The sequence below is a fragment of the Rhodnius prolixus genome, unplaced genomic scaffold, assembly GCF_049639745.1.
Source record: "Rhodnius prolixus isolate KJV_2025 unplaced genomic scaffold, Rpr scaffold_8, whole genome shotgun sequence".
Classification (NCBI taxonomy): Eukaryota; Metazoa; Arthropoda; class Insecta; order Hemiptera; family Reduviidae; genus Rhodnius; species Rhodnius prolixus.
The window spans coordinates 20,043,263-20,060,649 of NW_027411593.1; the positions used below are offsets into that span (position 1 = coordinate 20,043,263).

Below are 17,387 nucleotides of genomic sequence, written 5' to 3' on the forward strand. Positions count from 1 at the left end.
AGACATCCGAACAATACTGTTTAAAAAAGTAAAGTGAAGTAAAAAAGTAAAGAAATTTTTATTTGGTAGAAAACTTGTATGAAATAAACAGCTCTTTTTTTTCATCTGTTCATTCGCCAACTTCAATACTCATAAATAATTCATTACTTTGGGCATTTTGATATAAACATAGGAAAAACACGCTTATCAAAAAAATTTTTTATAAAAACTAAATTGAAGTACATTATTGGCTTACATATGTTTACTGTATGTCTCATTACTTTCACACATTAAATTTTTATAACTGCAGATCTAATTTTACTTATCAAAAACATAAATACTGTAAAAAATCATTAGCATTCATTCATTAATAGCTATTAACAGGAAATCATTAAAATATTTTATTGTTTCTTGTTATTCATTATCTTTTCAGTCTCATTATTAAAATGTCATTAAATATAAGTTACTTTCTTCTGCATTAATTGTTCAAATATTTATCAGAGTAGGCTCCTTTCGCCAAGGATTTGAATCAAAATGCTTAGGTATAGTTACAAGAACATCTTCATTAGATCTGTCAACTGAACAATTCTGTAAAATAAAATATTCAATGTAATATGAAGTTATCTAAAAAATTAAAATAAACGAATATTTATATATAAAATATACAAAATTACCTCTGGCTGACTTCTGTAAGTGTCTACGCAATCAACATTAAACTTAATGTAATCTACGTTCCAATCATATCCGTTAATTGTGAGTTTAATAACTGTATGAAGCGGGACACCTAAGTATGGCACTTTATCTAAAACAAAAAAACTTATAATTACTAGTGAACGAAATTTAGGTTGAGAATTGAAAGTTGCAAATTTAAATGTTTGTAAAGTACTATACGACGTTTCAATAAAATAGATGCAGCCGATTTGGCGAAAATCACAAAATACAGAAAAGATCTATTTAATAAAAGCACTTCCGGTAAATTTATTTACTTTAAAAGTAAAAAATATTAAAAAAAAAATATTGGAAAGTAATAACTGATATTTGGCCTTTTTTTTTGCCTTAGTTCCACACATTTCATTTAAATATCTTTTGCTGGCAAGAATTGGATCAAAATATTTTTTGCATGGCTGTTTGAATAAGAAGAAAAATTCTGGTGAATAACAATTTCATTTTACTCAATTGACCTGAATAAAAAATTTATTTTATCCATTTTATTCTTGCTTAATGTTCAATAGTCATCTAAATTGTCTAATGAGCTATGGGATGAATTTTTCTGCACATGTAGTTCGTTTTATGCTTACCTGACTCAGTATTCAAGAAATAGCCAAGGACACAACGTAACACTGCCTGATGGCTTATAACCAGTAAAGAATCTTCCCTTTCAAGTTCTAGAAGAACCAATTCTAATCGTGACATTATATCTATATAGGATTCACCCCAAGGATAACGGTACCTAAGCTTGTCTTGATCTCTCCAAGCAAATTCTTGAGGAAATTTCATTTGTATTTCCTCGTATGTCATTCCTTCGCAAATGCCCTACAATTATAAATTAATTTTCAATTTTTACAAAATACATATATATTAGATAGGCAAAGAAAATAAGATATTTGATAATTCTATTTACCGCATCTAGTTCATTCAACGGTGCTAAACTTTCGACAGGAGCTTTTATGCCATTCGCTGTCTGTTTTGTGCGTTTCTTTTCACTTGTCCATACTCTAAGATTTTCAATTTTATTCGAATTGAAGTACTTAGCAAGCAGTGTAGCATAAAAATGACCTCTAGGAGACAGATCTGTATCTCCGCCAATTCTGCCTAACAAATTGAATTCACTCTCTCCATGCTAAAATGGTAAAAGAGATTGCATGAGATCTATTCTCTTTCTCTTTTTTTTTTGCAGAAAATATTATTGTAAAAAAATCATCATTTAAAGCGATGAGAAGAAAAGAGAAAATCAAAATAACTTACCCTTGTAAAATATAAAGTTTTCTTACGCATTGGACGAAAACATGATACGAAATTTAGAACTTTAGTTTGAAAAGGTCCATCTATTCTGTGTACAAAAATATTTTCTCCTAAAAATAGAACGAAAAAAATGATAAGAAAATCGTCAATTACCTACCTCAATGTTATGTAATGCATATGTAATTAATATTTTATTACTACAATAATCGCTCCAAATCGTGTATTTGCAAGTGAAAACAATTTTCTTTTACTATGGAAATTCCGAAACGTAAACATCCCTAGATTTACACGGAAGCTGTGCCTTCAGAAAATCGTGCGTACCAAATGTGTGTAAAACGAGTATGAGTTTATGTAAAATTGGATTTGTTCACTTAAACTGTGGGCCTTGCAAATTTTTCTACAGAATATATTACTTGAGATGTATATTACCAAGTGAAATGAGATTGAGATTATACATATATAAAAAAAAATATTAAATTTGCCAATAATAATTTACAAAAACGCATTTACGCTTATCATATATAGTTTGAATGATTTTACAAGCGTCATTGATTTTTTTGAATAAGTCACAGAAATAATGAAATCGAGTGGACTATTGAATAAAATCAACAATATTATCTTGCTTTGCGGGACCAACCATTCTTTTTATGGATTTTCTTTTATTACTTGAGCAGTTATTGCGATTGCATCATCAATATTTTAGAATAAAATTCTTTGCTATAACATTAAATGAATAAATTGTTATTTTTACCTGCATTATAGAATTTTATATAGCTGAATATAGATTCAGTATTTTTACTAATTGGTACATATGTTGAGGAAAATTGCTTAATTTTTTTCTGAATTTCTTTTACAGCTTGATTGTACTCCAAATGTGCGTAATCTTCACTGAGTCGTACAGTATCCTAAAAGTATGTGAAACATTATTAACATTTACATTTTATAATATTTACATTTTTAGTGAGGATGTAATATTAAATGTTTTAAAGATAATCTCCCTTTAAAGAATAGAATAAATGGATTCTTTAACTTTTTGTCAGATCTTAAATAATGGTAATTTTGTTTTTCTCTTTTTTTTAACCTACTCCTACACGTTCAGAGATTTTTTATTTTGAAGAAACTATATAAGCATGAAATTAAAATAATTTACAAAGATACAATCCTTGAACTCACATTAATATTTCCTTCTAGAAGAATTTCATCTTCAACAATACATTCAATAAATAAAATTTTGAAACCCAACTGTTTTACAAAAAGACTATAAAGTAGCTGACGAACATCCATTGCGGCGTAAGTGCCATCTAAGATCTGAAAAGGAATAAAATAAAATGACATTATGGACATTTGGCACTTTACTAGAATAGCCAATAAAAACTCTAAATTTATGAATTACTTATGTATTAGTATTAATACGTTTTGCAACAAAACCATGCACAAAAAATTGAAATAAAACTCGAAGGTTAAAACCTCATTTTATTTAATCATTATTATTATCAAAGGTCAAGAACTATCAAACACCCACAGAACAAAAAATTTATAAACCAATATGTCCGTTTTATTCAATTATGGACAAATTGTGAATTACGTTATTTCTATTATTAAAAAAAGTGGCATCCTTTTAACAGAATTTTTGTTTTTAAAGTGAAAAAAGATTTAATTCAATACCGCTATGTCTCCACCAATATAAATCCATTGTTTACAGTCATTAATTGCTTCATGTGTATACTGTTTACGTATTTCGGTTGCTTCTTCATTTTGTGGATCGAAAATAAAATCACAGCCTATGTCTGGAGCTAATTTTCTTCTATACGTGCTTAAACTAAAGACTGCAAATGGTATTACTTAATTAGATTTTAAAACAAAAAATGAAATCGAGAATTAAAATAATTATTAAACCAACCTCTTGCTAGATGTCCTGTATAATTCAGATACCTCTCTAATTTATGTGCTAGGACAGTTTTACCACGTGCTGGTAATCCAACAAATGCCACAATCAATGGAACAAAATGCCCGTGTGCTTGAGATAAAAAATAAATAAATATTTTTAGTTATTAAGTAAAAATATTTGAAGAGGGAAACATGCTTTCGGAACCAATTTTCAAAAGAGAATTTTCATCAGATGTAAAAATTGACAGTCTCTAGATATAAACAAGATTTTTAAAACGAGTGATTCTCTTAAAGTGAAAAATCGCATGATATATCGGCATGAACATCTTTTCAAGCTCTATGGCGTCACATTATTAACTTTATCAAAAATTTTGCATTTTTTTTTTTCAAATACGTTTTTACCATTGCTTTTTTAAATTTTGTAATAATATTAATCCACTCTCTTTTCTGGTAATTTCAGACTGAAGAAGTACATGCACTGTAGACGAGACGAGGATAGCTTGGAGTGGATAGGTGGACTGGAAACTGCCCTGCAAGTATTCTTGTTATGGGAAGAATTTACCTATGTTGCGTATGAATTCTGCTCTTCGCAGAAGAAAAATATCCGAGCTTTCTTAGGTGCTTTTCTCGGCCTTTTAAACAAACAAGGTTTGAACGGATGATTCCAATTGAGTCACAATCGACCCAGAATGGTCGCGATGGTAAGGTAGTTGATGAATTTAAATAAATCTGTCTATTTTCCTCTATAGATGTAGAAAACATTCTTTGAAACTATTTTCTTAGGTTAAATGTTTATTTTTGGTAAGTTGGTAATGACATATTTCATTTTAATTGGGCCAGAGGCCGGTAGTGCACTGAAGAAAAAAAAAAAAATGAAAGAACAAAAATATCCGGGCGCTAATGTGCTCAGATGTCTTAAATAATTTTATCATCGTAATTTGCTATAATAATATCAGAGTTCCCCATCCTTCGAAGAAGTTATTTCAGCGATCAAATTAGGTTCATTTTCGAAACATTTTAAACTATGAAACTGAGCTATTGCATAAGATTTTTTTTTTGAAATTCGTATTTATTAAATGTTATTAAATCCTGTGAACCCTTATACTTAAAACTTATTACCACTATCTAAATAATTTATGTTTTATTAATTTCGAATACCTTGGGATGATTTCATACATCTTTCTTTTGGTTCTTCTTTAGAAGTCATACCTAAACTTGTTGGAGCCATTCTTATCTCTAGTGACTGCAAACAAACGCGATTTTTAATGATATAATAATTGTTAATGCTACATGGATACCTCCATTTCTAAAGAAGCTAAATAATTTATAAAATATGCATGACTAAGTGTAGTAACAACTCATCTTTAACACCAATTAAAAGTCTTATAAAGATTTCTAAAGTAAAGGAGTGAAGATATACGAATTATTTTTGAAAAAGTATCTCTCTTTATAAAACTTAAAAAAACAAAAACTATGTTACATACATAAATCCAGGAATAATAATTATGTACACAAAATTAACTACTTTAAAATACACTACACTCGCGTTTATTACTGAGTTCTTGAGAAAAATGATTTGAATACTTACATAAATAAAAATTCCGTGAACACTACTTTTTTTAAGCGGTACTAAAATTAAAATAAGCTACTACGACTACAGAAAGGCCACTTAAAAACAGTTCACACTTAAAGTAGGGTCTCCAACCTTATCGGAGATTTGTTAAGGTGGGGAGAGAAATAATAGAATTAGTGGGGTGTGGGGCTCTTTCAGACTTTTATGACTACACTAGAAATTACACGTTTTAGCGCAGCACATGATCATAGCTGAATTAATTATTTATTGGTTTACAGAGAGATCCAATCCAAGGCAGATAATTTCAATTCAGTATTTATTTTTGTGTAAACACACATTATGTTAACAGTACACATTAATAGGTTTAACTGCGGTTTCGCTAAACCCAAGATATTAAGAAATTCGTCAACCGAAAATGAGAATAATGGTTGCAATTTTTAGTTCGCGATTTCTAAACGAAAAATATACTCTGATTGTTTTCTTTAAACTTTGTGTACCGAGGATTCAGATAGAAGGCTATTAACTTTATTTATAATCTAAAAAATATCCACAATTCAGAAAACATTTCTTCATTTTTTCTTTTTTGATTCAGACAAAATTTTTGTACTACCAGACTGGGCAGACAGCTAGTTTTAAATCCGTGATCTCCGCGAGAGAATCCAGAGTACTACCTTTCCTTTCTACTGTTATTAGAATCTTCCAACACCCTATATACACTAAGATTGTCACTCTCAAAATTAGCTTTTTCAAAATAAATTGCAAATATAGTTGTGCTTCCATGTTTTGTTAATTGCACTTCACGTTGAGCAATTTCACTGTACGCAAATTGTTGAGTAATCTAATCTGACCAAGAAGGTTGCCGTCAGCTGATAATTTGTTACTCATCAGAAAGATTTGGCAGTCTTACATTGCTTGGAATAAGTTCTTAGAACAAGACATTAGAGACGCCTGAATGTCTGGTATAATTACTGGCTCTGGAATTGTTTATTATTTTTTATAAACTCAGTAATACGAATGTATTACAACTAGCTCATCCTGAACTAGGGTTACTTCAATTTTTCTAGGCCTTATGTATATTTTTTTGTAAAGAATTCAGCGTCTAACACATGATATGTCGACAGATTTTTTTTTTCACTAAACGTGATTTGTCTCCAAAATTACTCTCAAAAAAGATTAATATTTAGATATACTGATTTTTATTTTAACTAAGACAAACTTTCTGGCTTGGAAATACTAAACTTACGCTTATTATAAAATATTAAAGTAATGCTTATTTCAACCACCGGGCTTTACGACTACCTATCGTGTTCGGAGCCAATCGTAATTTTAATTTCTCATGTCAATCATTATTAACGTATTAAATAAAACCCAGTGCTTAGGCTTGGAAATCGAAGCCAGTACCCACAATACATCTCAATGTTGCGGGTCTCGCCTCTCTCCATTCGGCTACATGGCGCCTACTTACATTGGTATAACAATGCTACAGATCAATTTGTTTTTCTGTTCCAAAGTTAATGTAAATTAGATCTGATTTGGCCAGACCTTTCTACTGATAATTATGTCTATTTTACGTTCCCATTTTGTTAAAACGTTTGTTTGTTTATAAAAATATTTTTGTTGACATAATAAATCAATCTTATCTTTGTAATAGCTATATTTCAATCTAGATTTTGAGTTTGTTTCCTGTTTTTATGTAATCGCAAATACTGTTTTACTTTACTGTGATTTTGGGGGCAAAACACTCTTATCTAAAATATGGGTTCTTAATCATTAATAAATATCTACCATAAATTAATCTTAACTGCTTTTCAAGAATTATTGCGAACGTGTTGTATTCGCCATCTCGGTCTTGAAATATTATTTCAAGTATATTTTAAGGTTCTCTGAGGCCAAAAATTGTTTTTTGGAAATTGGGCGTTATGATATGTGTCAGCGTCCGCCGTCAGCACAACTTACCAGCTTAAATTCGTAGAAATAAACTTGTGATTGATTATTTCTAGATACTACTGCGGTCCTCTCTAATAATATTTTGGTCTATTGTAAATTAAACAATCAATTACACTAGTTAAATATGCAAATTTTCTGGACAGTTTTCTTATCCGATTTGTTTCTCTTCATTTAAACTTTCAAATTTTCAGAGAATATTGATTTTAGAAAGGCGAATTAGAATTTTCTCTGAAGGTCAATTTGAGAATGTAATACAATTCACATAGCTAAGCGAGAAAGCAAGATCTGTAGAGATAGTTGTGTAAATTAACAATATCAATGATATAAATGTAGATGTAGTGAAACCTTGCAGACCCAGGCTCCATCCTGTCTAGCTGAGCAAAATGTTCGTAGAAGCCAGAAGGTTTCGCATGCACCGTAACAAATTATATAAATTTATTTGAATACATTACAATTAAACCTTAATTTATTGTGAAACTGATTCCATAGTTATTTATTTAGCTTTAAGTATTTCTAAGTGCGCCATTTTTGCTAAAATCTATTAACAATCGAAACAGTTATACCATAGTTTATCTAAAGTTGGCGAATAAAGATAGTAAGATTTTTGCTCATCTCTTAAACTCATTTTCACATTTAATACATTACTACAAAAGCCTTTGTTTTATTACCATTTACAATAAATCATATAACGTTAGAATTCTTAAATTCCTCTGTGTATAATTTTAGATAGAACTTCTCTTTAATTTAAATCCTTTTGGTCCCCTTCATTATGCCGAATTAATTTAAAAAAATAGAACAAAATCAATATAAGTTCCTCAAATCACTATATTTAGTTCATTGAGTTATCTTCTCTAAATTTCGACTTTTTAAGATTAGAGACGAAGGAAATCTGGCTTGAACATTTTATTAAACAACAGTATTTAATGACCCGAACTTCTTTAATGAATGAAATTTCTTGTGTCCAATTATGATCTACGGAAATCATTGATAATTTTACGAATCTTAGAGTCCTGATTATTAATGACATTTTGCGTCTCTCATGGGGGCAATGAGACACGGAACTTTGATTAAAAAAATTTCTGAGGTTCAGGCAGATGAATTTATTATTTAATGAATTATGAATTTATTTATTTAAAGCTGTTTATGTTTTAAATGTTTAATGTTATTAATAAAAAACAATTACTATTGCTATTTATTATTTGTTGATTTATATTCTTATAAACCTATTATACTTTATTTATAAACGTTCCTGTCAATCGTAAACAAAGTATTAATAACTTAGTTCTTAAGAGTCATTTATTTGGCAAGAGTTTATATAAAATGTAAACTTTTAAGAGCTGTAACAGATCCCGGAAAGAATAAATTATTACACTTATAAACAACAATTGTCCATCAAAATAAATGGGATGTGGGTGTGGTACAGACAATTCCATACTGGCATAAATCCAACAGATTCTTTCTTAGTCCAGAAGATTAGACCACGTGATTTAATACTTATATTCTTAGTCTTAGTTTCATCAGAATCCAAAATAATTTTTTTTTTGGAAAACGTTATTAGATAAATAATGTATGAAATTTAAATTTATCGCTGTAGCACTTTATTTTTGAGAAAATAGTAAAAAATCGAAATCTGTTCTTTAAAATCACATTTTCAGTTATAGATTTTCATAATTCTAGCACGCTTTTATGTCTACTTTTATATTGGTGCCAAAGTTGTAAATTGTTCTGAGAAGAACTAAGTTGGAATAGCTCTTCCTTAAAACACTACTTCCACAAAAAACTGAGGAAAAAATAGGTATTTAAATAGGTAAATAGTAGGTATTGAACAGTAAAATTCTGTTTGAAAAAAACATTTAATTGACCATAAATCAGATTTTCGAATTTCAGAGAAAAGAACTCCAAAATGTGATGAAGTTGATGCACATTGACGAAGGTTATGAAATTCAGGTGAGTGGAAGGAAGAAGGTTGAATGAAGCTGGTTTGAACTTCTCAATTTAAACCGAACATAATGACTTAAATACGGCTGTTTGGATAACTGCCCTGTTTTCTGGTAAGTCCAGAACCTACTGTAGCTACCAATGGCATAATACGATTCTTCCTCATCCAATTGAAGATTATCTGAACTTATCTGAGAATAATCTTCTATCATTGTTGCTCTGATAGATTACAATCTCAAATAAAGTAAATTCGGTGCTAAATGAGAAGTACAGGGTCACTACAATGAGTTCAAATTATCTTCGTACATTGCCACATTTAAGTGGCATTGCCAATCAGGAAAAGTAGTCTCAAACTGTCAAAATTTCAAGCATTTCAAGGAAAGCCCTTAGTTCGAAAATTTTTTAAAGGATGTCAAGAATTTAGGGGAACAGATTTTATGTTTTTTTTTTGTATTTACGAGGTGTGGCTATTAAATAGCGAGACTGATGCTGCCAAATCCTAACGACCGACAGCTGTGCAGCGAAAAGCCTTCTCTTTTGATTGCAGCGTCTCACGTGTTTGTAGAGAAATCTGTCTGACCGGTACCGTTGTTTGTGTAAGAGGTGTTAGTTTCGTTTTGCCGAAAACATGATACTACACATGTAGTAGAGCAACGAATTGTCGTGAAATTTCACATGAAACTGGGTAAAACCGTTACTGAAACTTATTTTTTATTAAAAGAAGTTTATGGCGATGAATGTTTATCACGTGCGCAAGTTTTTGAGTGGTTCGAGCGTTTCCAAGATGGCCTAGAAGACGTCGGAGATGACCGCCTGGGTCGCCCTTCCACGTCCAAAACGGATGAAAATATCGATTATAATTAATCAAAATTACTACCGTGAGGTGCTTGCTCAATTCCGTGAAAGAGTAAGGAAAAAACGACCCGATTTGTGGAAGAACTAGTCATGAGTTCTCCATCAAGATAACGCGCCGGCTCACACTGCATTGTTTGTCAACGTTTCTAGCCCAGTATAACATCTCAGTTTTAGGCCATCCGCCTTATTCGCCTGACCTGACCCCATGTGACTTTTATCTGTTTCCCAAAGTCAAATCTGCATTAAAAGTGACACGATTTCAGTCCATTAAGCTGTGAAAGAAAAAGCGGCACGCGTCATGCAGGAGCTGACAGAAAAAGACTTCCAGCACTGTTTCGAACAATGGTAAATTCGCAAGGAGCGTTGTAGGGATAGGGGAGAGGTGTATATTGAAGGTGATAATAACTAAATATGTATAAATTTAAAATAAAATGTTTTACAGCAATAGTCTCGTTATTTAATAGCCACACCTCGTATACTGAGATTATTTATAAATAAAAAGCCTAAATTATATTTTGTCTTCTACGATTACGATGAAACATAGAAATAACTTGAATAAAGACTCCCGTCAATTTGTGAATTCACGCAAAGGTGATTTATAGTAGCATGAAACATGAACTAAGAACGTTATCAGTAAATGAGGTTGGTGCTACGAGCATCTGCAGTACAGCAAGCCAACGTAAGCTAGCATTAAACGCCAATATTTTACCTTTTTATTTCTCAAAGTGATTGTAGTTTCATTTGGTTGAAATAAATTTATCTATCAACTGTTAGTTAAGAAATATAGATAAATTAGTTGACCATATTGTTATGAAACAAGTTTTACAAATCGTTCTTTAATTATCAGTAACTATTTATCTAAAGTATCTTAAGAATTAAGATAAAACCTTTCATAAGTGTTCATACATCAAATATCTTCCAGAAATTAGTTTTAGAAAAATCTAAGTTATATTACTTAAAAAGGAAGTAATAAATATTATTTTTTAATTAAAAACAATTCATTACTCAGTAATATATGTAGACAGCTTATTTAAACCAAATAACGATAACTAGAGGTTCTATTCTAAATTATTATGACTTTATAATGACCTGAATGTTATGTAAAGAAGACTTGCAAACTGATTAGCCATGTATGAACTCGTACTTGTACTTAATTTAATTGTTATTTATTTTATAACTTCTTCTAAGTTCAAATCTTGAGTCCACTGTTAAAGATTTTTGTATTACAAGATTTTGATTGTTGTGATAAGTGGTTCTCTCGATTTGGTTCTACAAATAAATATTTAGGAATTGTATGGAGGGTTTGACAATCGGTGATAGGAATTGGGGAATATCTCATTTGAATAATGCAAGGTAGAAAATAATTTCCCACGGGCAATATGGATGGAATATGGAGCTAAACTCTGAGCTTTAGTGCAATAATTCCAAAGTTAACGTTGTCAATCACATTATAAGGAGTATGAAGAATGTAATATTTAGCAAAGTGTGGTCTCGAAATTATCAATAAAGAATTCGTAATTTAAAAAAAAACATGTTAGGAAGTGAATAAGAGTTTATTAATTTGAAAGTACTGGACACTCGTTAGAATTTCAAAACATATATCGTGTATATGAGGTTTACACAATCATTATATGACCTTCAAAGCGTAACATCAATTACTAGATAATTTGCTACGATAGTTTCAATAGATTTATTGTTATTTTTTGTTCCTCCCGTTTGTAACTGTAAAGGTGTTACCCTTGAAATTTATCGCTTATTAACTTTTTCTTTTTAAGGAACTGACAGGAAATTACATAGTTATTTCATTCTTTCTCTTTAAAAAAATGGAAATGGAATTTTATACTTTTCTTTTTTGTCTACTTCCTTTATCAGAGATTTGATTGAAGAGAGAATAATTGGCAAAAATATAGAAAGCCAGTGTAGTACAAGTAAGTTGTTTCGTCCATCCTTGATTAATTAGGATGGAATACTGAGCAATGTGCTGTAAATTTAAACACTAAATTAGAAGGAAAGAGATGTTTTTCCTTAATCATCTGGTTAATATTGAAAATTTCAAGAACTTGTTGAGTGAAACATTGTTAGACATCTCTTGAAATTCTTCTTCTTTTTTTCTTTTGAGGACCCACTCCAACCAATGAACTTTAGTTTTATTGACTTACGCATATCTCATCTAATTAGTGTATGATTCTAACAAAATTTAATTTCAAGGAGTTCTGGATGAGTTGACTATCTTCTAAAGTGGTAATATATTACGTTTTTACAATCTTCTACTCAATTTAGTGAGAATATCGGAAAATTCTGAGACAACAAAAAAAATATTGGTCGGCAGAAGCCGGATCGCTCATAAGCGACTAACGACCTATTTTTATTGAAAAAAACAAAAAGGATTCGTAACTACACTAGTAGAATCGGGTGATTTCAATGGCAGTTATATAGAACCACGGTTTCCGCATCAGAAATTACAAAAGATGCATAATTAAGGAGTGTATAATACGGGATGATGGATGTAAACTGTATCATCAAAAGCCAGAAACTATACAAACGCAATAAGCTCTAGCAAACAGTTGGCACTGACTATCTGGGTAATGACCCGGATATTATTTTTGGCAACTAGCATAGTTCCATTGGAACTAGACATCAGTATAACAGCCCAATGATTGGACCGAAATATTTACTTCCAACGGTAAAAAGCGGTGAATTTCTAGGTGACCAATAATAATGAGCTTGGATGGTTACATTGTTATCTTCTGAATCTGAGATAAAAAAAAGAAGTCATAATAATAATGAACTTCAGGACTGTGGAACATATTTTACAATGCGGTTATAAAAATTGTAATATAAAATAATTGTAAAATAACTAATTGTAAAATCTGTTCCACAGCCCAGAAGATGATCTAGTCCCTAGGTCGAAAGCTCGGCCACAATAAATAAATATCATGACTGAAATTGGCATTTATTTTTTCATCCTATTGAAATAATGAATCAGTCACCAAAAATAATTAACAGTAATAATAATGACCTTTACATAGATGTAATAAGTACTTATTTAAGTAAATATTTAAGTAACAAAATGAAATCCCTGATGAGGCGAAAGCAGATTATCTTGCCCTGTTAACGTATAAAATTATTCAATAATCTCTGGACCGCAGAAGGAAAAGGTATGACTGGTAAAAAAAAAGAAAAAGTAGGGAATTTCCTTTCAAGGTTAGGATTGCTTCATTTGCAAGAGATTAATATGGAATCGTCAAAGTTGCAGAATACAGAAGACAAAACATATGATGATAGGATAGTGTATTCATGAGAGGATCCGATAACAATATCAATCACTGACAGTTTAGACGTCGCTAAGGGCTATACTTGTATATCAGCCTTAGCATATTGGTATATAGCGCTAAATGAAGAAGTTATTCACTGGATTTATTGTGATCGCTTTAGTTTGATACTTTTAGTGTATGATTGTGACATACACCTGTGTTGTAGACATGGGGGAAATGAAATTAATTTTGCGGAGAAAAAAAACGGATCAATATTAGTATAATAATAATTCTTTTTCTTACAGAGAGAAAGAAAGATGTTTCTTATATCAAAATTAATTTTAAAAAATTGACGAAATATCATTTCCTTTACAGTATAGGTCTTTTATGCAGTTAATCAATATTTACTATTTTTATTAGTTAGTGTACAGATTGCTGTTAAAACAATGTTAGCTTTATCTTTTATTGGTCACTAACAAATATTTTGTTAGAACGATCTAGATGTAAATACTTTTAATTCTTAATTTTTTTGATTTGGTTTATGTGGGAAACTCAACAAATAAAAAAATAATCATAATTCCATAAAAATTACAATAAATTTTTTTCTTCAAACCACTGTAATCTATTTCTGTTTATTTGATATATTTCAGTACATTACTTAATTTTGTAAGATAAATAATTCGAAAGCAAGTTTACTTTACTTTGACTAGTGGTTATGTATAGTCTAATCTTAATCACTAATACGGTTTCCGAACTCTCTACAGCAAAAATCCGGTATCATCACATTGTCCTCTGCATCTGCGAGGCAAAATTACTGCTTGGGTTTGTTTCTCGATATCGCCCAAACGTTTGATCACTTATGGCAACCAATATGTTGCGGTAACTCTAGAGATTCCTTCGCTTCAAGTATTACCTAATCCTCAAGTCTCTTATTTGATGGCTTCTTCTGGGTTCGCTGCAGTATCTCCCAGGTCTTTTCGTTTAATTCTTGCTGCAGATATACATGGATGTGTTGTAGCCTCTTTCTTATACTCTTTTCATAGACATTCCCACTAATAATGAAATGTAAAATGATATTAAGAACTACAATGTTTCAATTACTATTTTTAAGGTTTAAAGAAAATTTGTAAATTAGAATCTCGAAAATTATTTAGTTGCAATTTCTTTTCTTTTAATTAAACTTTTTTTTTGTAAAGTTTATTTTCTACAAGAAAAGAAAAAAAGACAAAAGACACTCTATTCAAAATCATAATATGTACAGTTTTACTTCTGGAGTTTCAGTTTACACTGTACCCTCCTAACTAACGATTGTAAAAAGATCAAAGTCAGACCTAAATTACGATAAATTAATTAAATTAAGAGAAAAAATGTAACAAAACAATCCTAAGCATTATAAGCTCACTTTACATGAGAGCGTTTTTCATCCTCTGATGGCTGTACTCAACTCCAACGTTGTAGTTTCTATGTTTCTACACAGCGGGTTACTATTAACTTTGGTTAAAGCAAAAACCTTTTCATTGGCGTGGAAAATACATTTTTCCACTTTGTCCATCTTTCAAGAGTCGTGCAAGTCTTTAATCTTTATATTCGTTGCCAGCTTAAGAAACTTGTTTGGCATTATCTGCAGGTGGTGATACTCCGTGAGAAGCAGACATATAATAAAATGGATTTGAATTTTACCTTGTATATCAACTTATTACTTGTGGTCAGTTTAGACTCTCTGCATTGGAGCTAATAGTGCTCGGATTGCTACCTTGCCTTTGTTAATACGATCCATTAAGTGAGGAGTAAAGGTGAGTTTCCGGTCAAAGGTGACACCTAGATATCAGACAGCACTTGACGGTGGCAATGTCTGCTCTCGGAAAGAAGTATCTTTCCAAAGCTCTGGTCTACGTTTGGAAAATAAGATGGCTTCAGTTTGTTTGTTAAAATTTTAATTTTTCATCTTTCGCAATATTTACTGGTCTGCTGATGCAGGTCATGCTTCTAATAATCTGAACACAATGTGCCTATACTTGATTAAGAATAGGGAGCGATTTGTAAAAAATATTTAAATATGTATTTATTTTTATATTTAATAATAACTGACTGTAAGAGTCGGTAGTATATCAGGTTTGTAGAAAAAAATATATAGCGATATTTGGAGAAGGAGGGAAGAGAAGCAGAATGAGGAAGCGAAAAAATGACGAAATTATTCTAACCAATCAACCTTGAAATGTGATTAATTATTTTATACGTAAAAATCTCTTTTGAATAATCACTCAGAAATATTTTCTCTTAATATCAATTTTCTAGTTTTATCACAAGAAGAAAGAAATTATATTGCAATATATTGCATCATGTAAAATCATCACAATGTGAGTATTATAATCACTTATAAAAAAATGAAGGAATAAAAAAAACTTTTAATGGACAATGATTGATTTCCAGTAATAACTTAATATAAATTTTTTTGATGATTATTCGTTTTAAAACAAACAAAAAAATCGAGAAAATCTTTACAATTTTAATAACGGTAAATTTGTCATTTCTGGCTTCAGATAAAACTCGTCCTCATCCATTTTCGATTCCACATATAATAATTAAGTTGAATTATGCAGTTGAAGGTAGGAAACAGTTAAATTACATTCAACGAAGAAACGGATAAAAACTTCCTCAAATTTATTAAATTAACTCCTTTTTCTTTTTATTACAGCTCCTTAAAGGCTCTAGCCCCTTTAACTACTTTCCTCTACTCCTCTTTCTCATGAACCACTCGTCTCCACTTTCTCAATCCCCTGAGTCTTTGTCTTCTTGTCTGTGCAGTTTTTGCATTCCTTTCTTTCTTTTGATTTCCTTATGTCTTCGGAACTGTTCCGTTCATCCCAGGTGACTAACCCACTTTTCACCAGATCCATTTCACTAAAACGTTTTTTTTATTTCTACATTCGAACTTCATCCACTATGTTCCTTGTAGTGCTAACGTGCTCGTCCTCTTTCGCTTGTGACCAAGTTTTGCTGTCACAATGTATTACCATCCTTAATATGGTATTAAATAATATCAACTTGGTTTCACTAGAGAACTGGTTGATGCTCAGAGCTTTTTGTATTGACTAGAATTACATTTTGACTATTCGAGATTTTATATTTGTACTAACCTCATGCCTGTCTCTAATATAAACCCCGACAAGCTTACGTTTATTGCTACTGGAAACTATAGTTTTATAAAGAGTTTCCTAAAGTTATTACTACCTGACGTTTCTATTTTTGTTTTTGCTTCGACAGCATGCTTCATCCTGGGGATAAATCCCAGGTATCATTGTAGCAAATTATTATATTAACTTTTTTAAAAAAAATTAGTCGCATAATTGTAAACTGCTGTTTGGGCATTCATTCTATAGTCTATTTACAATATATTGTATTAAATGCACCAGACCATTATCATTTTGTAGTAACCCTGCACATTACCCCAATATGAATGTCTTGGTACACCAATGAAGTTATACGAACTAGCTCCAACCGACCCAGCACAACTTCATATTTTGCTATTTTAAATTTGTTTAAAACTAATTAAAATATAATTATATTTTGTTTTTATATAAATATAACTATTTAAAGACAAATTAGTCAAACAAATAATGAGATTTAATAATGAGAATGATAAAACAAATAATGGGATGAATAATGGTTTGCGCAACAAATGTTTAGATTGCTTTGGGGAGTTTTAAAAAATGTTTCTCTTCCATTCTTAAATTTCAAAATCATTTTTAGAAAATATTCTTTCAACTGTTTTATAAATCAGTAAAATCTGATACTGATAATAGTATTTGTAGTAGAATATTCTGCTAATATGTAGATAACTCTCATATTATTTATTTCATCTGCGTTATATCTCTCAATATTTTCAAGGAGAATAATGAGTAGCAAAAAAAAAAAAAATTATAATAATGGGCTGTATTATTCCATTCATTTTGATAATCGTCACGTGACATTTTCAGGGTAAAAAATAAATT

The 17,387-nt window shown here is 30.4% G+C and overlaps 2 protein-coding genes across 3 annotated transcripts in view; one reads left to right on the forward strand and one right to left on the reverse strand.

Annotated features, from left to right (window-relative positions):
• Positions 1-260: 260 nt before the first annotated feature.
• Positions 261-6,325, reverse strand: LOC141451017 (6-phosphofructo-2-kinase/fructose-2,6-bisphosphatase-like). Of its 2 annotated transcripts, none has more exons than XM_074122028.1 (11): positions 5,417-6,325; positions 4,987-5,071; positions 3,842-3,958; positions 3,607-3,767; positions 3,115-3,249; positions 2,693-2,846; positions 1,945-2,051; positions 1,601-1,819; positions 1,278-1,512; positions 654-781; positions 261-567 (listed from the first exon to the last, which is right to left on the reverse strand). In XM_074122028.1, exons 2-11 carry the CDS (start codon positions 5,054-5,056, stop codon positions 466-468), a joined length of 1,428 nt encoding a protein of 475 aa, XP_073978129.1. In that variant the 5' UTR covers positions 5,057-5,071; positions 5,417-6,325; the 3' UTR covers positions 261-465. The 2 variants fall into 2 exon arrangements, with proteins under 2 accessions (XP_073978129.1, XP_073978130.1); XM_074122029.1 differs by lacking the exon at positions 5,417-6,325 and adding an exon at positions 5,313-5,331.
• Positions 4,282-17,387, forward strand: part of LOC141451012 (uncharacterized) — a 40,176-nt gene continuing 27,070 nt past the window's right edge. Inside the window, exon 1 of the mRNA XM_074122012.1 lies at positions 4,282-4,534. The gene's annotated coding sequence lies outside the window, so the exon portion shown is untranslated. The remainder of the gene's footprint in view (positions 4,535-17,387) is intronic.

What these genes read in the sequence shown, in the direction of transcription:
- LOC141451017 (XM_074122028.1), bottom strand. Translation starts at nt 5,056, where the DNA reads ATGGCTCCAACAAGTTTAGGTATGACTTCTAAAGAAGAACCAAAAGAA. An exon ending in TTCTAGAAGGAAATATTAAT is followed by an intron (nt 2,847 to 3,114) that starts GTGAGTTCAAGG and finishes ACATACTTTTAG; the next exon opens with GATACTGTACGACTCAGTGA. An exon ending in TATAAAATTCTATAATGCAG is followed by an intron (nt 2,052 to 2,692) that starts GTAAAAATAACA and finishes TTCTATTTTTAG; the next exon opens with GAGAAAATATTTTTGTACAC.